This window comes from Sphaerodactylus townsendi, linkage group LG01 (assembly GCF_021028975.2).
Source record: "Sphaerodactylus townsendi isolate TG3544 linkage group LG01, MPM_Stown_v2.3, whole genome shotgun sequence".
Taxonomy (NCBI): Eukaryota; Metazoa; Chordata; class Lepidosauria; order Squamata; family Sphaerodactylidae; genus Sphaerodactylus; species Sphaerodactylus townsendi.
Window position 1 is genome coordinate 23,753,749 of NC_059425.1, and position 24,162 is coordinate 23,777,910.

At 47.5% G+C, this 24,162-nt stretch overlaps 1 protein-coding gene across 10 annotated transcripts in view; it reads right to left on the reverse strand.

Annotated features, from left to right (window-relative positions):
• Window positions 1-914: 914 nt before the first annotated feature.
• The window catches only part of ARHGEF2 (Rho/Rac guanine nucleotide exchange factor 2), a 199,412-nt gene continuing 176,164 nt past the window's right edge, over window positions 915-24,162 (reverse strand). For 9 of the 10 annotated variants that reach the window (XM_048513784.1, XM_048513776.1, XM_048513802.1 and 6 more), the window contains 15 exons: window positions 23,376-23,626; window positions 21,605-21,730; window positions 20,974-21,091; window positions 20,505-20,750; window positions 19,120-19,196; window positions 17,207-17,376; window positions 15,991-16,058; window positions 15,713-15,907; window positions 13,444-13,548; window positions 12,811-12,878; window positions 11,878-11,919; window positions 11,680-11,730; window positions 9,049-9,471; window positions 7,820-8,009; window positions 915-4,960 (listed from right to left, as the gene is read on the reverse strand). In XM_048513784.1, the coding sequence (XP_048369741.1) occupies window positions 4,848-4,960; window positions 7,820-8,009; window positions 9,049-9,471; window positions 11,680-11,730; window positions 11,878-11,919; window positions 12,811-12,878; window positions 13,444-13,548; window positions 15,713-15,907; window positions 15,991-16,058; window positions 17,207-17,376; window positions 19,120-19,196; window positions 20,505-20,750; window positions 20,974-21,091; window positions 21,605-21,730; window positions 23,376-23,626 (2,243 nt within the window). In that variant the 3' untranslated portion in view covers window positions 915-4,847. The remainder of the gene's footprint in view (window positions 4,961-7,819; window positions 8,010-9,048; window positions 9,472-11,679; window positions 11,731-11,877; window positions 11,920-12,810; window positions 12,879-13,443; window positions 13,549-15,712; window positions 15,908-15,990; window positions 16,059-17,206; window positions 17,377-19,119; window positions 19,197-20,504; window positions 20,751-20,973; window positions 21,092-21,604; window positions 21,731-23,375; window positions 23,627-24,162) is intronic. The other variant, XM_048513793.1, reaches the window with a different exon arrangement.

Sequence of the window (24,162 nt, forward strand, 5' to 3'; positions counted from 1 at the left end):
CTGTATGGTCTATTACATACCTAGGTATCCTCTGGGGACCCAAACACCACACGTGGTTTCAGATGCACCTCCCAAGAGGCATCTTTTAAACAGCTGTCCTGTTGAGAGCTGTCATTTGAGATGGATGCTTATCTGGCCCTAGAGTAAGGCAAATAATCAGGCAGCCATGGAAACCCCAAACTCGGCACACTCTACTTTCAAGCTAGCTAAAACAACTGGTTCTTTCCTCAAGTTCAAAAAGATTTATAGGGACTGACTCAATCTCTGGCTCGTTCCGCACATGCAGAATAATGCACTTTCAAACTGCTTTCAGGGCTCTTTGAAGCTGTGCGGAATAGCAAAATCCACTTGCAAACTGTTGTGAAAGTGGCTTGAAAACGCATTATTTTGCGTGTGCGGAAGGGGCCTCTGTGTCAATAGGTAACTATGGAATAGCCTGTCAATATCATCAGCCACTGACCTACTCTCTCCTCTTTACCCTGGCAGTTAAGATTCAGGAGGGTTCACACTTTCTGAGCAATGGAGATGCATCTTGGGATTCCCTCAGACTAATCTCCACACATCATCCCTTGGGATGATGTCACTTCCCATATAGGAATGGGGTAGGCATGAAGTTAACATTACAAAGGGTATTGAATACAGGGATCTTTACTCTCCAAAGCAAAGTGGACACATTCTTGGTTTTGATTTTTTAATTAATCTTATTTCCATTTACAGTTAAATCAACAAAAAACAATAAAACATTTTTTGCTCTTCATACATTTATATATATATATATATATATATATATCAGTGTTGATCATTTAATTTAAAAAAAGAGTTCTTTTGTAGCTTTCTCTTCGACGTTTTCTGTTAAGAGACGTTATTTATCAGCACAGCAGGATCTCTTCTTAAATTAATCTTTTTTTTAAAAAAAAGATTCTCTCTTCAGGATGGTGTAGTTCTTAAAATAAACAACCAATACCCATCTAGTTTTATTTCCCCAGATAAACATCTGTTTGCCATCAGGAAAAAAAAATATTTTTTTGAGGTGGGAGCAGGCGTTTTTATATATATCAAAACATCTATTTTTTCCAAAATGGGCTACTTCTACACATCCACCTGCATCTCATTTAGAATTCTGAGGAAACATGCAGTGGGGACATGCTCTTTCTTTCTTTGTACAAAAATGGGAAGATCTTTCAAGTTAGATTCACACTTGGTAGCACATTCGCCCTACATGTATTGGGGCCCAAGGTAACCTGGCAGAGGATCAACAAAATGGGTTCTAAGCCCCACTGAACAGGTTATGTTCTTCCTCTCTACCTCAGAGTTATTTCTTTGTATAAAAATGGGAAGATCTTTCAAATTAGATTCACACTTGGTAGCACATTCGCCCTACATGTATTGGGGCCCAAGGTAACCTGGCAGAGGATCAACAAAATGGGTTCAAACCAAGGGGAGATTCTCCTGTCTAAGACCCACTGAACAGGTTATGTTCTTCCTCTCTACCTCAAGAGTTATTTCAGTGGGACACACACAGGACAGATGCTGGGGGGGGGGGTGGGGGGTGGCGGCAGCTGTGGTTCACACACGTTACAAAATCCCAAATCCCAGTCTTTCCAAAATAACCAATTTCAGAACCAAGTCTTTTTGAGTCCTTGGATTAATTTTTTTTCCTCCAGTTGTTATTTTGGAAAACAAATGCCGGTCATAATTCTCCAGCTTTGGAGCAAAAAGAAATTAACTGTACTGAGTTTCACTTTTTCCTGCCATGAGCAGGACCTCCCCAGCCATTACCTCTTGTCATCTCTGCATAAAATAATATTTTCATGACTGAGGTTTCAGGTGGAGCCTTCCATTCACTCTATTCCATGTTATTTAGCTGTTCTGTCACTAACACTCTGATGTTCATGTATGTGTGGTCCCCCTTCCCCCTCGCACCCAGGGATTTCTTGTCATTCCAGCAACACTGATGACAAACCTATTGAGGATTGTTACTCTAGCTAGCACCATCCACTAGGGGGAAGTGTTTGTCATGCATTGTACAAACATCATGACTGCATGAAATTCGACATGCCAATTATGGGCTGCAATCCCACAGTGCATAGCAGATGCTTGGTATTCCCTTGGGTTACCACCCTTCATGGGCCTTTCCAAGACTTGTTTCAATCTGATGCCTTTTGATTTTAGGTTATAAAGGCAATTCAGGGTGTTTCCTGTTTTGCTTCACGAGCTTGAATGGCGATGGGGGTGTGAAAAATGGTCTCAGAGACACAGGCGTAAATCTTTTCAACTGTGGAGAATTCATGCTTGAAACATCACCAGTCTCATGATCTCACCACAGCTCTCATCTTTCCTTGGAAAGGGAAAAACCAAGCATGGCATTTAAACTGGTAGGGAACCAATGGGCACATCTAAAATGTGGGCATGATCTTAAAGAGGGCTTGCAATGGGGAGGTATGCGGTTGCTCTCCTCCTGCTAACCTGGCGGACAAAGTTCCTCCACAGAGTGGATTGCTTTCTGAGCAGCAATGTTTTTGCTCACCGCGAAGGTGTGCCAAAACTCTCTTATGCAGATCATCAAAAGGAATATAGGATTCCAAAGGTGAACTAGATCCTTCAGTTAAACTATTCAGACCAGCAACGGAGCAGCTTGAAAGGTTGAACTCCACCTGTGGACACGCTGGCCACATGCTCCACCCCACCCTCAGTGGCAGCATAAGTATAGTGTGAGAATTCTGTGACCTGGAATAATTTCGGCTGGCAGATGTTCTCCTTTGAGTTGGAGAAGTTTACCAGGAAAATTAAGATGTTCCCTTCTACCCTGTGTATTCACAGAGTCCCAAGGAAAAGCAAAAACAAAACAAAAACCATAATAATTTAAATGCATGCTTTACAAAGAGGGGGCAGCTTCCTCCTGCCCCAAAAATAAATAAATAAAACTGCCTAGAAGCGAGACAAAGAGGTGGGTAAAACAGTAGGCATTTGTGCTACCCCCCCCCCCCCCCCGGTTCTAGAATGGGAAGAGAACTTGCAGAGCAACAACAAGAACAACAGATCCCCAAATCCACTGTCCATCAACGAGGAACTATAAAAGCAGTGGTCCGGGGTGTGTGTGTGTGTGGCGCAGTTCCGTCCCGTCTCCCATTCTCATGACATGGTTTTCCATTAATCCCACCCCCCACCCAAAGTTAGGTCTTTTCCACATGCACAGCTTACGACAGATTTTCCACTGGTGGACTCATGTGGCTTGGAAATAATTCCTAGATCATTCTGCACTGCTCCATCTCCCCCCCCCCGCCCCAGTTTTGGTGTTTCCCCTCCCCCTTATTATTTCAGTTCTATTTATTCTGCATGGTACTGTTAAAAAAGCAGTACTCCTGGTTAGGGTCAGATGTTACCTGTGATGGGGCAGGTGACAGTGCAGGACAATCCCTTGTTTTATTTTTGGGCAGGTGCTCTAGCACTACTGCGCAGTCACGTTAAACTTCCAACTCAAAATGGATGCCTAAATCTACAGCAGCAGATGCTATACATTTAGGAATGGCAACATATGTTCAACAACCCCCCGCCCCCAAACACTAAAATCTTAATTCACATTGTCGTTCCAAGTCTGCTTTGCCCTACCACATTAAAAGTGTGCAAGCTGTTACCATCAGTAAACTATCACCACCTTTGATAACACGGTCCAATTTTCTCATTTTTTAAAGCAGTATTTTGTTGTCTTGCAAAATCTACGTGGACGTGTTGGGGCGAGGCAAAAATGAGGAGTTGAGCACCTGTATTAGGACTGCCCACATTGTTGTCCTGTAGTAAACCATAATGTGTTTTATGTATGCTTTCAAGACTTGCGGCAGCTTGCTTTCTTCTGTACATATGAATTGACTGGTGAAATTTTAAGTAGAGTCGGCTTCATTACGTATAGGAAGACATCAAGTACTTCTTGCACTTCCTAGTGCTCAGTGACACTAGCCCAGGCAATACGTGCTGGATGACTTATGCATCCTTGCTCTAACTTATACCATCCTTTTATCACTAATTCTATCATTAAACAAATTAAAAATAGCATGGGGAACGAGTGGAGGGATGGGAGGGAAGTAACAATAATGTGACCTTGGAATGGGGCTGGCTCTTCTTCCGTCTCCTCCTCAGTGCAGCAAAAACTGGGGTGGGTGGGGGTGGGGGGAGAGCAAGAGAACTACTGAAGCAATTCCCTCAAGCCTGTTTCATCTTCTTTCTGCCCTGCCACCATCGCTGTGTTGATTCACACCAACATCCCACAACAGACCAATGAGGGGAGGGAAGAAAGGGAGCAAATGAAGGGAAAGAAGACAACTGGGGAGGGGGCGGGGGACGGTCTCTCTCTTGTCTACCATGGCTTCTTCCTTCTCTGCTGTCACCGGAGAAGAAAGGAGGGGGAAGCCCGCATGAATGCTGTGTATCGCCCTTGCTGTCTCACAGAGCAAAACGAAAAACGGGGGGCTTGGAAACAGGCTGACTATTTGATGGAGAAAATAAAATGGGGAGGGGAAATTTTGCTTGCGCACTGAAAAGCCAGCTCTGAATTGGATGAAAATATTGCTGTTAAGGTGCTGGAAGAAAACATGGAGGGGGAAAAACTTTTTGAAAACCGGAGGAAAACATGTGCGTAAATTAAAAAAAAAACCAAAACACGAGGCATGTGACAGCATGAAATCATGTAAACCACTCATACAGAAAAGGCCTTAGTTTGGTGCGGTCTTTCCAGGTCCCTGAAGTCCCACGGTATGGTTTTGATTGGAGGCAAGGTGGTCTCTGCCTGGCGGAGCAGTCTCTGTCCGATGGCTTTAGGAAGGTATGGGGGTGATCCCCCCCTTGCGCCAAATCTAACTATATGAAGTTCCACTGTCTCCAACATTCAGTTCCTGGCTGCTTTCAACCTCCTCTGGAATGTCCTGCATCTTCGGAAAATCGGACATCTCCTGCATCTTCAGGAAATCTGAAATTAGTTACAAAAGACGCAGGGCTTTGATTTGGATTAAAAGGAAGGCCCCCCACAGCGTACAACACAAAGTTAGGATGAGATGCAAAACACAGGTGGGGATTTATTCATGGATTGGATTTTTGCCCCACCCCTCCCAACTGAAAGGTCAGGCTCCGGGGAGTTATATCGGAAGAATCTGCTATGCAGAAGCAATCCGTAACCTGGGATCCTAAAAGCCCATGTGGCGCAGTGGTTAAAAGTGGCAGACTCTAATCTGGAGAAAACCTGGTGGGTGGTCTTGGGCTAGTCACAGTTCTCTCAGAACTCTCTCAGCCCCACCCGCCTCACAAGGGGTCTGCTGTGGGGAAAGGAAGGAAATGTGATGGTAAACCACTTTGAGACTCCTTGCAAGAGAGAAAGCAGAGTATAAAAAGCTACTCTTCTTTGGCTTCCAGATCTTTCCCACATAGCTTACTAGTATTTCTTACATCACCAGCCAGCATGGTATAGTGCAGGGGTCTGCTACCTGTGGCTCTCCAGATGTTCATGGACTACAAATCCCATCAGCCCCTGCCAGCATGGTCAACATCTGGAGAGCCGCAGGTTGCAGACCCCTGGTATAGCGGTTAAAGTGTAGGACTAGAATCTGGGAAATTCAGGTTTGAATCTCCAATTCTGCCATAGGAACTTGCTGGGTGACCTTGGACTAGCCATATACTCTCAACCTCCATCTTGGCTAACCTGCACGTCATGACCCTGATATTCCTTGGAAGTCCAAGGACTATGTAGGTAGGGGCGTAGGCAATGAGGCAGAGGCAATGGTAAACCACCTCTGAACATCTCTTACCTTGAAAACCCTATCGGGTGGCTCTAAGTCAGCTGTGACTTGATGGCAAAAAAAGATCTCTTACAATTCGATATTCGTGCCTGTCCTGTGCCCGGGGCGGAGTCCCCGCCGGGACCCCTGTTGCCAACCCGCCTTCCCCTGCCCAGATGCTGGAATTTCCGGCCTCACTCCCGTTGTCCGGGGAGTGGACTAAGTGGGACAGCAGCTTTAGCCACAGCTTGAGCCAGCTGCCCACAGCTGACCCAGGGCGCGCAGGAAGTGTGGGAGGGGTGGTGGGGAAGTTCCCCTGCCAGACGTTGGACTGCTAGCTGCTTCTCCCCTTTCAACTCCTGCCCCCTCTAGCCAACCACCAACTCTCTCCTTCTCCAAGTCCTTCCTCCCTGACGTCTCCTGCCCCAGGACTTTCCCACTGTTGCCTCCCTTGTCCCTTCACGCTTTCTCCTTCTCCTTTCCACACACCCGCGCACACCCTCCTTCCCTCCTCATTCTCTGCTCTCTCCCCGGTTGTTCCTCCTCTTCCCCCTTTTATCCCTTCCGCCGCCTGCCTGCCGTATAAACACCCCGTCCCCGCAATCAGCCCAACAGGGCTCAGCTGGCCCTGCTTGGCTGGCTTGGCCCCATTGGCGCGGCGCTCCCTGCAACCGAGGCTCCCGTCCGCCTCGCCAGCTGGCGAGAGCCCCGGGGAACGCGCCCGTCCCCCGTCGCCATGGCAACCGGCCCCGGAGCGCTCCCGTGCCTCGCCGGCGCCACGACGGGGTTCCCCCGCCGGCACGCCATCCTGAGGCGTGGAGGAAGCGCCTACTGACCGCAGGCGAGGGCGCAAGTCTGGGCAGGGGGTGGGGGCTTCCCCCGCTCCCGGACAGTGCCGGAATGAAATTTCAGCCCCATTTGAACACTTGGCTGAATATGCAGTCTCTGAATATGAAATGTCATATTCTGACATCATTAAAAGGCCAAATCAGTAATACATGCCTTATACTTAGATCCCCCAAACCCTACAGTATCTCTGAAGCAGGAATAATAAAATTGGGGAAAGACACTGAAACCTGGCAAAAAGGAATTTAGATTTTCACAAGAAAATTCGGATTGGGAGATTCTTCTTGCAGTGTTTCATTTCTACTCTGTACGATGCAATGTTTCTCACCCTTTTTTTTTTTCATGGAGGAAAGGCATCACCTCTAAACAGGAGCTGTGTGAAAAGTGTAAAGCAGTAATCTATAAAGCAATGGTTTAAGGCTTGAGAGATGCAGTTAAGTTTAAACTGCCAGGTTCCTCTGTTTGCTTCCAAGGGAAATTCAGGGCTTGGCTAAAGAGTGTAGGTACAGTCAGGTCTGCTTGTAAAATCCGGTCTGTTGGACAAACTTTAGTGAGTACTTTTTAAAAAAAACTTCAATGTTTCAACAACTTGTTTTCATTGTGTGCTCAAAATTTTGACAAAAAGGTGGGCTGTGCTTGGGAAGGAGTCCTGTCATTTGCCCTGGAGGGAAGTTTTCTGCTCTTTAAGACTAAATATATAAGAACAGGCTGCAGCTGCTCTCTGGTACTTGGTACAGGCGCAAAGGGATTTTTTAAGGCATATAATACTTCATGTCTGTTTCTTTAGAAAGGGCGCAGCCAAAATTTGAGACAGTGATGCCCAATGAGCTGGGCAGCAACTCCAAGGCCAAAAACACCTGCAAGAGATTTTGTGCGCTTTCACACATGCAGAATAATGCACTTTCAATCTGCTTTGGAGCTAGATTTTGCTGCGTGAAATGGCAAAATCCACTTGCAATCCTTAAAGTGCATTGAAAGTGAATTAAAAGTGCATTATTTAGCATGTGTGAAAGGTGTCCTCCTTCTCCCTTGTCATCACCAGTTGTAGGATGCTCAACCCCGCGCAAACCTAGGCTTGATGGTTGCTAAAGAAGGAGTCCCTCGTTTTCACATGGTGGTGAATTAAATTTGATTTGAATCTCCCCGGAGAGCCTGAAAGAGTTCTCTTAGAGATGCTTGCATAAGATGGGCCTGCTCCAAAGAAAACCCACCTCGCGGGCTGGAAGGAGGAGTATGTTGCATTTCTACGCCTTCCTCCTCTGACAGCACCTCCAAGTCTTGGTCACCCTCCTGGAGCCTACTGGATATGCCGTGGTAGCCAATCTCATCCCGTTGGCAATTGACAAAGGTCCGCTGGAAGGAGTGGCAGCTGGGGGAGAGAGGGTCACCTCCTCGGCTCTGCTGTGGGGAAAAAGATGGGTAAGTATGATGGTAACAGTCTGGATTTAGTTTTGGAATGATGGAGATTTGTTTCAAGAAGTCACTGCCCCTGCACAAAAAAGCCACCCTATATAAACAATGCTATTTCGAAGCATGCATAAACCACTGTGATCAGATGCATTTCAGGCAAAAGGCCTTTCTCAGTAGTCTCAGAAAATATAGACACACATACAAAGATACAATACAGTTTATTGTCGAAGGTTTTCACGGAATCACTGAGGTGTTGTGGTGTTTCTGGGCTGCACGGCCATGTTCCAGTAGCATTTTCTCCTGACGTTTCGCCTGCATCTGTGGCTGGCATCCTCTGAAGATGCATTGTGTTCCGTACAGCCCGGAAACCCCACAACACCCCAAATATACAGTTACATTTCAAGCCTACGCAGGTTGCATGTTAGATCATATAATATTATAACAAGGGCTCCAAGATTTTTTTTTGTATCAGGCCTGAACTTGTCTAGGAGTCCCCATCTGTTAGGAATGTGCCACAACCATACAGGTCGTAGCTGTAGTTGTACTTCCAATGTGTAGTCCATGTGTAAACCAACAATAGAGTTGTTCTGTGAGCAATATGGATGCGGTACATTTTTTTCTGAGATCACCGTGGAAGGACTTTTGGTGGAAATGTATCTGGTCACAGTAGTTTATGATTGCCACTAAATTCTATTGTTTATGTATGGTGGTTTTAATACCTCTATGAAGCTTTGGTTTTCAATCTTTTTATGAATTTGTGCACACAAAGAAACTATTGTTTTGTGGATTTATGCTAGCTCAACCCTTTTGGTTTTCAACCTGTGGGTTTTTTGGAAGGGGGAGTTGGGTTGGGTTCCTTTCATCCTTGTAGTGAATTGCCCCACAGGGGGCTGGAGAAAATGGACACAGGGCTGGAGATGATGACTGCCATTTCAGGGCACGCTTTCCCTAAGCTTTAGAGTTTGCAGTCCTAAGACACCGGCTGGATGTTCTTGTTTTTATCTTCCCCAGTCCAAAGTGAGTGCCCTACCTGAGGTGGAGTGAAGCTTTGGTACAGAGCGTCGCCAGCGGGCAAGCTGCGTCTCCGGGGCTCTGCCCCCTTCCGTGCCCATATGGCTTCCACGATTGCCCCAGGCTGCCGCAGGGTCACTGTCTGCTTGCGGATCTCCTCCACTTCCTGCTCCAGCCGAGCTCTCTCCTGCTCGCTCTCCCGCAGCCGCACCTCCAGAGCCGTAGCCTCCTGTGCCTTCTCCTGGTACAGTTGCCGGCAGCGACTCAGCTCCTCTTGCAACAGCGCGTGTTGCTTTTGCAGCAGTGAGAAGTCGGTGGCCTGCTTGTCCGCTGTGGAAGCAGCGGCTTCCTTGCACGAATTGGTGCGAATCAGCCTCTCCCGCCGTTCTCCTGCTTCCTGCACCTGAATCTCCAGAAGGGTATCCTGATGTGCCACAGCTGCCTGGAGGGCAAAAATGGGTCCCGTTAGGGTGAAGCTGCACAATAAGAATTTAAGGTCTAATAATAATAATACTTAGGTGCTACCAAGTTGCAACTAACTTATGGTGACCTTTCATGGGGCTTTTGAAGAAAGGAAAAGAGCAGAGGTGGTTTTTCCATTGTCCTTCTCTGTGAAGCAGCCCTGGTCATCCTTGAAGGTGTCCCATCCAAGTAATGGCCACAGTCAACCCTGCCTCTGAGCTGAAACAAGTTGGGCAAGACAGGGCTGTTCAGTCTACTATACATAGCACAGCCAGTGTGGGGCAGTGGTTAAGAGCAAGTGCACTCTAAACTGAAGAATCAGGTTTGATTCCACACCCTGTCACTTGAGCTGTGGAGGCTTATCTGGGGAACCAGATTAGCTTGTGCACTCGAACACATGCCAGCTGGGTGACCTTGGGCTAGTCACAGTTCTTTGGAGCTGTCTCAGCCCCACTCACTTCACAGGGTGTTTGTTGTGAGGGGGAAGGGAAAGGAGATTGTAAGCCCCTTTAAGTCTCCTCACAGGAGAGAAAGGAGGGGATATAAATCCAAACTCTTCTTTTTCTATATTCTGTTTATTTAGTAGGCTGTTCAGAGAGACCCTTCCCTTCCAGGGTCCTGTAGTTTACCCTGATGTCGCAGCAATTTCATTTAAATCTACGGCTAGCCAATCCACTCTCATTCCAGATTGCTGCTCTCCAGCTTGCAATAGAAATTATTTATGATGCTTTATGAACTGGATTCAATTTTTAATCCCTGTGTGATGCTTCAGGTATGGCCACCATCATGGAGGGGAAAAAATGAATTTGTTTAACAAGCTCAGTGTACAGATTAAAACATCTCAGAAGAAAAGTGCAGTAAATACTAAAACCATATAAAAATGTAATAATAAATAAATATAAAATAAATAAAAGCTACTGTGAATAAAAACGAAACCCAATAGCCCCAGCAAAAATATTTTTATCCATCACTGAAAATTCACCCTAATGGGTAAAGTTCAGGCGCCTTCTATGGAGGAATAGAAACCAAGAATTGATCTATTCCAGATTGTCTTTCTGTGCTAGGCCATCTGGGTTAAGATGTGGCTTAAACATGCACCACCCTTAAACTGGAACATGTGAGTATCTCCACTCTGTCCTCTCTATGGTTGGTGTTTGATGTTATTTTGTAATGCTCACACTCTCTCACTAGAGGCTGCTGTACTGGTTTCTGTTTTAGCATTAGGTTTTGGCATATATGAATCATGGGAACAGACCTGCTTCTCTTAGAACTGGACAAAGGTTTTTCTACTGCACCATGAGCAATCCTTCTCTCTGCCATCACATATATACCTAGTCCCAACATGAATTTAGAGAGCCAGCATGGTGCAGTGACTAAGAGTGGTGGGACTAACCTAGAGAACCGGGTTCGATTCTCTACTCCTCCACATGAAGCCTTCTCGGTGACCTTGGGCTAGCCACAGTTCTCTCAGGATTCCCTCAGCCCATGCAGAGGCTGTGAGGTTGCCATCCGCCAGCTGTGACTGGGTGCCACTTTTCACCACCAACAACATGAATTTACGCTGAAAACATGTAGGCTTTTAAAAGGCTTTTTCCTCCCTCAGGCACCCAAATGGTTTATTCATTTAAAAGCCCATCCTGAGCCTCAACTTAAAAGAAAAAGGAAACTTGGGCCATTATTCTGGGTGAAAAGCAAGCGGGAAGGTGGCTTAGTATTTGCTACAAGGGCCAGCAAAGCAGCACTCTGTACTTCTTCTGTGGGTCCCCTTGAGTTCGATTTAGTTTGGAAATCTGCTCATCGTTTCAAACGAGTGCAAACGCTGACCTGCAGCTGGACTTCTTCTCACTATCTAGGTCAGGAATCTGCAACCTGCGGCTCTCCAGATGTTCATGGACTACAATTCCCATCAGCCCCTGCCAGCATGGGCAGGGGATGATGGGATTTGTAGTCCATGAACATCTGGAGAGCCGCAGGTTTCAGACCCCTGATCTAGGTCTATCTTCACTCAAAATGACCCACTCTGTCTCAGAGTCTACTTTTGTTAACAGAACCTTTACAGCCTTGTTTAGGGGCATTGTCGAATGCATCTTACCCTTCTTATACGTACACACAGCAACTCGACAGATATTCATTACAACTTAACAGGATCCCCCCCCCTCTCCAAAGTCATGGTTCAAATCACACTCACTTGCAAGCCGTGAAGCAGAGAATACAGAGCCCTGAGCCGTTGCAGCACCTCCTGGAAGGGTGGAGGAAAAGTGCGATCAGTCCAACAAGAATATACAAGCCCCCAGTTGCCACCAGGGCAACAGGGAACCCAGCTCCTGTTATCCCCTACCCCCACCCCCCGCCCCGCCATGTCTCACTCCAATCCCTTGCCGCTCACCTCCTGTGGTGCTTTCTGTTGTAACTGGTTTCCATTCCCATCCTACAGGGACACAATGCAGTTGCGTCAGATATGCTACCCATGGAAAAATGGACTGATATATCATAAAGGACAGGTTTCAAGAACTGGTCCCGCGCCTGATTTGGAAGGGCTGTCAGTGGCCCCCACTACAGGGGGTAGCGAACGCACCCCTCTCCTAAGGAACTATGTACAAGTCCAGACAATCAGCAGCAGCTAATTCTCAGTTCTGCAGCAGGAAGGTATGCCAATGAGGGATTTGCTCAGAGCCCATCTGTGGTGTCCCGGAACAGGGGATGACCCACAGGTGAAGCATCTTTCCATAAACAAAAATCCCAGGCTCAGTTCTGGCAATGTTATCCTTTTAAACGGAGCTGCAGATGACACGAAAGACGGTCTGAGATGCTGGAAGAACTGTTGCCTCTCAGAGCAGATAATGCTGACCCTGACAGACCGAATATTGTCTGATTCAGTATAAAAGCAGCTTCATGTATTCAACATCAGTGCTAATGGGCCAGGGCAGCGATGCCCAAGAAGCAATGGACGGCCCATTTAGCATCCTGGAATCTGTCATTTTAAGAAGCTGACATTTTCTGCAAGTCATAACGCTTCAATGCAACTTCCATGTTCAGAAATACTACACCGCCAAACATCTGATGCTGGGTATTGATGGTGGGTACCGCTTGGGGGGAAAATAACAGTTGCTAACACAACAGGTCCTGCTAGGGCACCTCCCAGCCCTCCTTCCAGGATCCTCTGCGTGCCTGCAGGAGCTTTTTGCCCGACATGGAGCTCAAGCCGGTGCCTTCCTTACGAGACCAAAGCTCACCCCTCAACAGGTAGGCTTCTGCATGGAAACGGAAAAGAGGGTGAGGAGCAAATGCCTTCGCCCCACCTCCCTTGCTAAAGACTTACACGTTGGTTGGAATCTGATTCAACCCTGTTGAATTCAAGGGAGCCGTTAATGCTTCCGGTTTCCCCATCTGTAAGAAAACAACGAGAGAGACAGCAGCTGAAAGACAGAATCCCTTTCCAAAATACTTTGCCCCCTCCCCGAGACTCCCCACCATAACGCCTACATAAGTGCTGCGCTGCATAAGTGCAGTACATAAGTGCAGTACTTATGTGCCATCAAATCACATGGCAGCAAAGGTACTTTCTGGCCAGTGAGAAGCACAGGTGGTCAGCCACAGCCTTCCTCTGCACAGCCTTCCTTGGTGGTTTCTCATCCAAGTACTGACCCTGCTTAGTTTCTGAGATTGGGCTGTACTATGTTGCCTTCCCTCCCCGCACAAAGCCAACCTCACTTCATTCAGTGAAGAGGAATGCATTTACTTTTCAGCAAAGCCAGAGATGGCTCACTTGCTAAACAACTATCTGGCGCAAAAAGAATTAACTCCCAGGTTTAGTTCAGCAGGGCGCTGCTAGTTTCCACAGCAGAGAACCAGTGACAGCTAAGGGCAGCTATCGCTAGGAAACAGCTAGGAGGAGAGGAGGGGAGTCAGTCTTGCAAGGGAGAATAGCAGAGAATGATAAAGGTCTTCATACTTGTAGTGTTATTGGGGTTTGGGCTGGAACAGCCATTTGCATCATGGGTGTGGTTTTGATCTCGATCCCAGCTGGGTCCCACAAACAAATCCTTCAGAAACTCCACTGTGGACATGTTTGGGAACAATGAAAGAGACAAAGGGTGGGGAGGGGTAGAGACACACAGCCATTATTAGAACTTTGATTAAAGAAATCCTGGTTGATTGATCTATGAGTCTTCACTGAGGCACCAATTATACCTGCATGAAGTTTTACATAAATATGCTGCTTTTTGTCTCTCTAGATCAAGAGGATATGTGTCACAGCAGGATAAAAATGCAGCAGAAAAGACATCTTGATATAGATATGCACTTATCATAGAATCATATAGTTGGAAGGGGTCATACAGGCCATCTAGCCCAACCCCCTGCGTAATTCAGGGTCAGACTAGAGCCATGAACCTTTGGCACTCCAGATGTTATGGACTACAATTCCTATCAGCCCCTTCCAGCATGGCCAATTGGTCATGCTGGCAGGAGCTGATGGGAATTGTAGTCCATAACATCTGGAGTGCCAAAGGTTCACCACCACTGGACTAGAGTGTTACCAGACCGACCCATGGTGGGGGGAGGGCTCTGTTTTAAGACAACAGTATCTCTACCCATCCTGCCCATTCTCTGCACTGGCTAGTGTGCCCTGAAGGACACAGTCAAAGCTTGTCTGGACTTGCCCTCGCCCATATCTGCCTTGCAAAACACCTGCCTCACACCCTTCCTAAAGGGATGAAAGGACTGCAGTGGAAAGCGTTCCCATCTCCAGCTCTGGACTATCGGCCCTGCAAAGACAAAGGACTTGTTAATGTAATTGCCCCAAGTGTTTCTGCTGGAAGGACACTAACTCAAAAACTGTTTTCCTCTGACTATTGCCTCTCTAACAGCCACCTTATTTACATTGGTACTGTTTTACAGCTGTGATTGATTCAGCTCCCTGCCTACATCTGGATGCTACCAGCTTAGCCCATCAGGCTAAGTAGTCAAACTATTAGATTAATGACTCAACACTTAAAGTTGATGTCTGCCAGTTGTCTTTCCCCTGGAAAGGCAAGACTCCCCTTTGTCCAGGGCCACTCTGGCCACTCTGCATAATCCCGAGGATCCCTTTTTCCCTGTAAGTATCCCCCTCTCCCAATAGCCAGTGTTCAATCTCTGGACACCTGTCTGTTGATTTTGTCCCCAACGTGTTGTTCTTTCTTCTACCAGAGCTTGCGCTGGTCGCTTAGCTCTGTTCATTGGGCCTTTCCATGCCAAGATCAAATGACTATAACCCCTATTCCCCAATTCCCTTCATCTATTTCAAACCTATCCTCCCTACACTGCTTATATCCTAGGACTGTGTGTGTGTTCTGCTGCTTTGATTATTGCTTCTGTTCCCCTGTTATCCCTGAATAAAATTGCTATATTTTTGCTCTCCTGTGGATTTCTTGCAAAAGTTGACCTTGGTACACATGGGCAATGACGTTTTCGGGTTTGCCCGATCTTTTGCTAAGCCAAGAATCTTCTCTTGCTAATTCCCCACTCTACAAGAGACAGACTCCCACCATTTTGAGTAACAAGAGCATCGCAGATAAGTAGCTAGCTGATTCCACCACTGAACAACTCTTACTGTTAAAAAAAATCCTAATATCCAGTCGGAACCTTTCCATTTTTAATTTAAACCATTATTGCAAGTTCTATTCTCTGCTGCAACAGGAACAGCTCCTTGCCCTCCTCTAGGTGACAGACCTTCAAATACTTTAAGAGAGCAATGATTAATTTTCTTTAAAACCTGCTGCTTAATCCATAAGTATAAGAGAGCCAAGGTTCCATCCTATTCTCCAAACAGTCTGTTAGATTCTAGTGTGAGCAGCAGAGCCCAAGACAGCTATGAGTGGAGTTGTAGGGCTGGTTCACAATGAATCGGGTCACTGGATGCTGGGTCACCTGAATCCCAGCAGTGTCCCTTTACTGTGTACCATGTGGATGTCATTCATTCCTAGGGGAAACAGCCTTAAAGTAGTGGCCTTGAGCTTTCCAAAGCCCCTTAACTTCTACTCATTAAGCTGCAAGTACATGGCATCACAGTCATAGTCCCACAGTCCTCACCTTCAACCTGATGAGTTCTGGCTCTTCCCCCTTGCTGCCACTTGTCATAATGAATACATTCTTCTCTTTATAAGGACTCCCCACTCCTCCTACTTTCTGAGGCATTTTGGGAGAAAGCCTCTCCAACTTGCTAGCTGTCAACTTTTTACCTTCTCTGATGGCCTCCTGGATCAGCTTCTCGCCGTGGGGAGTGTCTGATGACTCAGCACGGAAAAGAGTGCGGGAATTCATGCAGGGTAGGGGGCTGTCCACACTACCGCTCTGAAGGGCCAGGATATCAGCAAATAGCCCCACTTTGTCCTCAAGGAGTCCTGTGATTTCTCGGTCTCGTTGCTGAATCTTATCTGTGTGGAGAACAATGTTGCTAGAGGGAGGTGGTTGGAACACACCCTTTTCTGGAGTGGTTGTGACCAAGGTTGTACCCTACCTTTTAGTTTCCGAAGAGAAGCTTCATTCTCTGTCTCAATGAGTGGAAAATCAGCGCGGTTAGGGCATCTGGAGACAGCAGACAAAGAAAAACCACCTGGTCAAGAATAAAAGAACTGCCTTGCTGGATCAGCGAAAACTTTCATCTAGTCTAGCATGCTGCTTCCAACAGTAGTGCAGTGCTTCTGGGAAGCCCCAGACCCAAGGGCAGTACCCCTCCTATACTGCCGCCCACCAGAAACTTATATCTGCTTCAGCTATATCTGCTTAGAGAAGTGCTCCACCGATCATTCTGATAGCCCCTTTCGGTATCCCTGTAAGCAAAGTGGTATCCCTTTTGACATGGGCCAACCCCAAATGTAGAAGAACAGTAGATTTTTTACTCCACTTTTCTGTCTTGTCCCAAATTGGCTCACAATCACATTCCCTTCCTCTTACTTTAACAGGCACCTTGTGAGGCAGGTGGGGCTGAGAGAGTTCTAAGAGAACTGTGACTAGCCCAGGAGTCTGCAACCTGCGGCTCTCCAGATGTTCATGGACTACAAATCCCATCAGCCATGCTGGCAGGGGCTGATGGGAATTATAGCCCATGAACATCTGGAGAGCCACAGGTTGCAGACCCCTGGACTAGCCCAAGGTCACCCAGCAGGCTTCATGAAGAGGAGTGGGGAATCCAGTTCTCTAGATTTGCCGCCTTTAACCACTATACCATGCTACAGACAGCATTATGCTGCTAACACCAGAAACAGTGAAGGAACCATCACTCCATGGTAGACCACATGCGATGTGCCTAAGGCCCAGAGTTCAATCCCAGGCATCCCTAACTTAAAGGATCTCCACTAAAGGATCTCAAGGAAAAATCACTGGACAGTTTACACCAATGATCTTAAGCCCTGTATGAGGGACCTTTATATGCTCATATTCTGCCTCTTACAGCTGCTACAGACTGTGCTGATCTCATTTAACATACGGCAACATCTCTTCCCTTGATAATCACAGCCACTTTACATCCCAGCAGGGTTCAGAGTTTGGTGGGAGGGATTATGACCCATACATTTTTTGGATGTTCTGAAAGCAATTCTGGCTTTAGGGATGGAAAAAGGAAGAAGCCCTTTACAAATGCTGCTTCCTGAGATTACACCTGTGTGCTATGAGCAGCAGCCTAAGAGGACAGAAGCAACAGCTGCACCAGCTGTCCGAGCAGCAACACCACTCACAGCTTGACGGTCTGCTGGATGAGTTTCATCCAGGTGTTGCGGTCCTCCCGGGAGGCAGTGTGCACCTCATACATCTCCAGCGGGGCAGCGCTGATGAGGAACATGCCCTTCTCCTGGTTGGCGACATCTCGGACAATCAGGTTTTCGAGAGAGATCACAGGTCGCTTGTCCTGTGTAAGGGAAGCAAACTTAGCTGAGAATCTCATCGGCCGCCATCTGACTGCAGAATCCAGGTGTCTCAGCTGGCAGTCTGGACTGGAGGGCAAGGACTTGTTCTTTGCTGCTTCACAGGGCAAGGCTAGAGTCACACACCAGTTGTTTTCCCTAGTTTACAGGCTAGTGGGAAGTGGGTTGTTTTCCCCCAACTTCCCTGTCTTTGCTGTGCTCTTTCTCATACCTGCTTTGCTGTGATGTTTTGGAAAGATGGAAGCAAAGCTGGGGCGGCATCCGTGTGGATGCGAAATTCTGGAACTTGCCAATCCTGCCCGCACTGCTGCCATTCTAACTTGCCCTCAACACACAGCAGCCATCTCCTTCCTCAGCCAGCAGAGCACTTTTGCTCTGTGTGTGTGTGTGTGTTTTAATCAGCAGTAGAATACTGTTACAGCATCTGTAGCCCTTTTCATTATGGAGTTATGCTTTCCCACTTATTAACTCCAAAAAAGAAAGGGGACAGACTTTTTTTTTAAATGACAGCTGGGAATTCAGAGAACTTGACTAATTGCAATAGTGTTGTGATGCTATAACATTATGTCAGTTGTGAATGTAAGTCCTTATCGGCTGCTGCCAGGGCAGGGAAAATGCACAGAAACCCACCATGTGGAAGAGCTGCTGAGTTGTATCAGCAGTCACAGCAGAAATGGGCAAATCACACAAGCCCAACCTCAACTAGATCTAATAAGCGTAAGTCACGGGAGGGAAGACTTGGAATTAACCAATAACAAAGAAAATGAGGGAAGCACGGCTCCGGTGGTACAGGCACATTATGCGACTGGAGGAAAGTTCTGTTGCAAAAACAGCCCTGAACTTTGACCCTGGAGGCCACCGCCCACGTGGAAACCAAAGAAACTGTGAATGGACAGCATTGCTGAAGACATGCATGCTGTCAACCTATCCCTGAAAATGCCCAAAATCGAGCTATTTGGCGAAAATGTCAGTGCTAACCCCCTCAAGAAAAATATAGCCCAAGAACAAGACGACAGGAGGGCAGACTTCAATTAAGCATTGGGAGAAACAGCCAAGCAGTAAGAGCAGCTTGACCATAAAACATCACTCTTCCAGGAGAGGCTGGACAGCCATCTGTCAGGATTGCTCTGCGCCAAACAAGGGATGGGCCCCCTTCCAACTCTATGAGGTAGTGATGTTGGAAGCAGACAGACCACTGCATGGGTAGGCGGCACACCCAGTCAGTGTGAAAGGGAAGGGGAAAGAATCAGAGTAGCTTAGCTTGTACCTGAATGCACGGGGGCAGTGAGGGGGAACTGAGTCCGGGGCACACGTGGGCCCTGTGCCCCTGCTGCAGCGCTGCCCACCCCTGCCCCAGAACACCCCCCCTCCATGTCCCGTCCCACCCCATCGTGCCTCCGCCCTGTTGGCACTACGCCACTGCCTGCGTGATACATTACTTGGACTGAGGAAGTGGGTCAGAGAATTAAAACCCTGATGGGACCAGATGGATTGTTGTGTCTTCTGATCTCTGATAATTTGGTGAGTGCAGCATCACTTTCTGATCCTTCATAATGATGGAGGCTGAAGTACCGCAGAAAGCAAGCCAGCAGTCTCCTCTCCTTGCTATCAATCTCCCATGGCGGTGCAGAGAACCAGATGCCTGATTGTCACCACAAGAGCAGCTGGCTTTATGCCCCTGGTACCTGACATCAGCTCAGAGTCATAGCAAGCCAATAGTCACTCACCAGGCTGGGGAAGTTGTATTTCTGATCCTTCTCCTGCAGGAAGATGAGGACATCTGTCATCAGGACAACGAGAACATCTGCAGAGGAAAGGGAGAGGGGAGAGAAGTTGCCAACGGAAGGTTATAAATGATTAGAGTGTTGTGGGTTTTCCGGGTTGTATGGCCGTGTCCCAGTAGCATTTTCTCCTGACATTTTGCCTGCATCTGTGGCTGGCATCTTCAGAGGATCTTCATAAGATGTCAGCCACAGATGCAGGCGAAACGTCAGGAGAAAATGCTACTGGGACACAGCCATACAACCCGGAAAACCCACAACACCCTAGTGATTCCGGCTGTGAAAGCCTTTGACAATACATTATAAATGATTGTTTTTAAGAAGCAATCACTCTTGAGAATCTCAGAAGTGAGTTAAAATGAATGAGGCTTCGGGGGAGATAGGGTAGTTAGTTTAATCTGGCCCCAGAATTTGTTCAGTCAGAACGTGGCATCCTGGGAATCTCAGGCTTTCATTAAAAAAAAAAGATAGTATGTTTCTACTTCTCAGGATTGCAAAGATAGGCTGTGAAATCTCAGAATGCTGGTACTATTCAGGGTTTCAGTGCCCTGCAAAACTCTGTCTCCACAACTGAACTGAACACAGTTCAGCAGCCAGGCTCCTGGAGGATTAAATAAACCTCCTGATTTTTCTGCCTGCCAGGGACTATAAAAATAGGAAGGGTGTGTGCATCCAGTACCCAGGAGGCCACAATCTGTGGTTTGTAAACTGATTGTGTGTAGTTGGCTTAGATCATGCTGGCAGGGGATGATGGGAACTGTAGTCCATAACATCTGGAGGGCTGCAGTTTGACACCTGTTATAAATGTTAGGCTACTGAAAGCAGAGGAATACAATTTGCTCTGCACATATACTAGTCTTAGGGGGATCTCAAGTATCAGATCTGAGAAGAACTGTTGGGAACCATATCCCATTTGAAGCTGTCCGTACAGGGCCAGGTAGACAAACAGTCTCACCCAGCATAAGACAATATTATGTGCTATAACGCATTAAAGAGGGGCGGTGGACAAGCCATTCATGACTCTTGTGCTCATGAATTCTCTCCTATCCCACAAGGTCAGAAGTGGCTTCCAATCATCACCGTGACCTCATTCTGCCTTTGCGGTCCTCCAAGCCACCCCAGGACACGGCCACTCTGCTACTGTAGTAGCTATGGTTTTGTTAAAGGGAAGTTGCTTCAAACCCCACAGCATCTTCCCCTACTCCTTTATGTCAAAGGATTTCCCCTGCTCACAATTACGCCATTCACTTATGATCAGGATCCCTCTTTTAAGTACAGTCCTGCCATTCAAGGGTTAACAAAGCATTGATAAGACATCGGACTCCACCCACCTTTAAAGCGCCCAGCAGCTGTCTTCCAGAGCATGGAGCCATCGTGTACCAGCTTCCGCCGCAGCAACTCTTCGCTGCAGAAAGAGCCCTTGGCCAGATCGGCCTTGGCACGCACATCCAGCCGCCCGTAGATCTCCTGCAGCCGAGCATTCTTCTCATAATCGTGCACCTCCTGGTCGATCGTAGAAAGCAGCTCCTTGACCTGGGTCAAGGCTATGCTCAGATCCCGCTGATCCACTTCGTTACCTGGGGAAGTTGGAAGCCCGAGTCCATAAACCTAGATCTGCCAGAAGAGGGGTGTCTGATCCTGATGGATCTACCATCTTTAGTCTAGTTTATCCGCCTTGTCAAGGTTTCTTGGCTCCTGGGTCCAGAAATTAAGGGACCACAGGTGTCATATGGTCCCCCCCCCCCATACACATATACACCATGCTTCCCTTCCGTTGAAAGCTGATCCAATAACTTGTACCTTTGGAGTTCTGCAGGATTCTGTCAATAAGCCCAGGGTATTTAGTGATGCGCTGGGTGACCAGAAGGATGCACTCCTGCACACCGTGACGGCGTAGCACCGTTGACCGCGTCAGCCTCTGGGGAAGGTGGAAGAGACAGGCAAAACACTCAGGTCACAGAACAGTCTGCTGACATATCAAATGACTTCATTGTGGTGGAGTGGTTAAAAGCAGGTGTGATGTAATCTGGAGAACCAGGTTTGATTCTCTGCTCTGCCACTTGAGCTGTGGAGGCTTATCTGGGGAACCAGATTAGCTTGTGCACTCCAACACATGCCAGCTGGGTGACCTTGGGCTAGTCACAGTTCTTCAGAGCTGTCTTAGTCCCACCCACCTCACAGGGTGTTTGTTGTGTGGGGGGGGGAGGGGGAGGGAAAGGAGATTGTAAGTCCCTTTGAATCTCCTTACAGGAGAGAAAGAGGGGAGGGGTATCAATCCAAACTTCTTCTTCTTCCTAAGACAAGGCTTCAAACATTCCTCTGGCACAACACTGCCATGCACCACCCTTTCACTCTTATCGCTCCCTGATCCACGGAGATGGATGGGGTTTGACTGTAAGGAACTGGGGAGGGGAGAGAAGAAACTCCTTACTCGAATGAACTGCTGGAATTTCTTGTCCCGGGTGAACAGCTCTTTATAAAGCTTCACGGCCTTGCTGTGACGGCTACAGAACTCTGAGTAAGCCTTCTTCATTTGCTCAGCACTGGTGCCTGAAAACTGAAAGGCAGGAACACAGGAGTGAGGTCATACCTTGCTGCAGGGGAGATAGAAACCATGCAAATTCACTCAACTACTTTATTCATCTTTGCCTCTCCAGCTTGCGCTTCTTGACTACAGACCCTGGCTCTGGCACAGGCCAAAAGAAACCTGATGGGGGCAGCCACGTGCCTCTGTTCATATGGCTGCGCCGGTCATATATTGAAGCAAACGTGTCTGTACCTCTCTCTCCCTCTCTTTGTTTTCTGTAAATACAGTGTGTGAGTGAAGGCAGTTAAAGCCTCTCCCCTCCTCTGCCTTGTCCCTGCGGGTTCAAGCACTTTCCTCTCCAGCCCAGTTCACTTCCAGGGCCCAGGAGAGAAATACTTTGAACAAGAAAACACAGGGGAAGTGGCAGGAGAGGGGGGGAGCTTTCATCCCTCTGGCCCACACATTCCATTGTATTTATTTGTTCTAAAATATTTCTATGCCACCTCTTTACATGTGTAAAAAAATGAAGAAATAACAAGATGCAACAAGGGGCAGCCGCATGAAGAAATTGGGAAGTTTGGCCCTCAGTTTTCTTAACCTTCTCTCTTGGCAGCAGTGGTGTAGTGGTTAAGAGCAGGTGCACTCTAATCTGAAGAACCGGGTTTGAATGCTCTGCTCTGCCACTTGAGCTATGGAGGCTTATCTGGGGAACCAGATTAGCTTGTGCACTCCAACGCGTGCCAGCTGGGTGACCTTGGGCTAGTCACAGTTCTTCAGAGCTCTCTCAGTCCCACCCACCTCACAGGGTGTTTGTTGTGGGGGGGCCGGGTAGGGAAAGGAGATAAGTCCCTTTGAGTCTTCTTACAGGAGAGAAAGGGGGGGGTATAAATCCAAACTCCTCCCCCGCCTCCTTTGCCTTCCTTTGTGGTTTTCCACCCAAGAATGACCCTCCTTAGATTCCAAGATCTAACGAGATTCGTCACTCTATACCAGGGCTCTGCAACCTGCGGCTCTCCAGATGTTCATGGACTACAATTCCCATCAGCCCCTGCCAGCATGGCCAATTGGCCATGGGCTGATGGGAATTGTAGTCCATGAACATCTGGAGAGCCGCAGGTTGCAGAGCCCTGCTCTATACCATACCACCTTTCCTTCCTGCCTGGACTCACATCCTAGTTTATGACCTAGTTACAGAGCAGTCCAGATCTGTGGTATCTGAAGGACCATCTGCTCCCACTGGAACCTGCTCCTTCTTTGAGAACTTCTTCAGAGGTTCTGTTCTTTGTGCCCCTGCCTTCTAAAGTTAGGTGAATGGTGATGCTGAAACAGGCCTATCCCGCAGCAGAATTTCAGTTCTGGAATACCCTTCACAAGGGACAATCACTTGGTACCAATTGAATGGGCATTCAGATGTCAAATGAAACGCTATTTAATTACCCCAAATTTTTAATATCCATCCCTGCTAAGCCCTATCATGCTGAATGACTGAGTTAATTATTTTATTAGATTGAACAGAGGGATATTTATACTGCATTTGTCTTTACCCACCATAGAAGTTTAAAAGTATACTGGAAGGCTAGATCCAAATATTTTAACTCGAGTAAATAATGAATGAGTAATCAAGCCCTTGGCCTGGCTGGCCAAACGGACTTGGGGTGGCAAACGGTGGGATCACCTGCTGAACAAGGATGTCTCCCAGCCGATTGATGACAAAGTTCTTGTTGCTGTCGGTGGCCAGTGACTCCTTGCGGCGCTCAAGGAGTTGCACCAGGAAGCGGTCGTGGATCTCACTGAGCTCATCTACGCAGGGGAACATGCTCTGCACCACCGTTGGGTCCATCTGGAGGTCTTCCAACATCCCCTTCCGGAAGAGGTTGGTCATGATCTTCAGTGTCTGCACATGGTGGAGTTCCGTCTGAATCAATTCTGAAGGGGGAGAGAGTGGAGAGATGAAAGAAACTAAGGTGGAAGAAGATCTGCCTGCCACAGGACCAGCCTGGAGCTGAGGACATAGAGCACAGGTGTCCAACTCTGGCGCTTCAGCTGTTCACGGACTACAATTCCCATCAGGTCATGCCAGCAGGGTCTGATGGGAATTGTAGTCCATGAACAACTGAAGAGCCGGAGTTGGACACCCCGATGTAGAGGGCCCAGACAACTTCAAAAGGAGGAACACTGCAAAACAGAAGAACCTCTTCCTAACAAAAATTAACCCTCTTGGGACTGGCTACTTGGTACGTTTGGTTATGTATTAATCAATTTGGCTGCATGATTCTATTATGAATCATCCTAAAGATCCACTTTGTACAGAAAGTTGTCTGAAATCCCAATTACTTGCTATTGCGGAAGGGGGTGGGAATATGTGGGCACCTCCAATGTGCATTACCCTGGTAACATATAGCTCAAAAAATCCCAGACTTCACTGCACTGCCTCATCTGTGCTCTCCTGCCCATGCAATCAG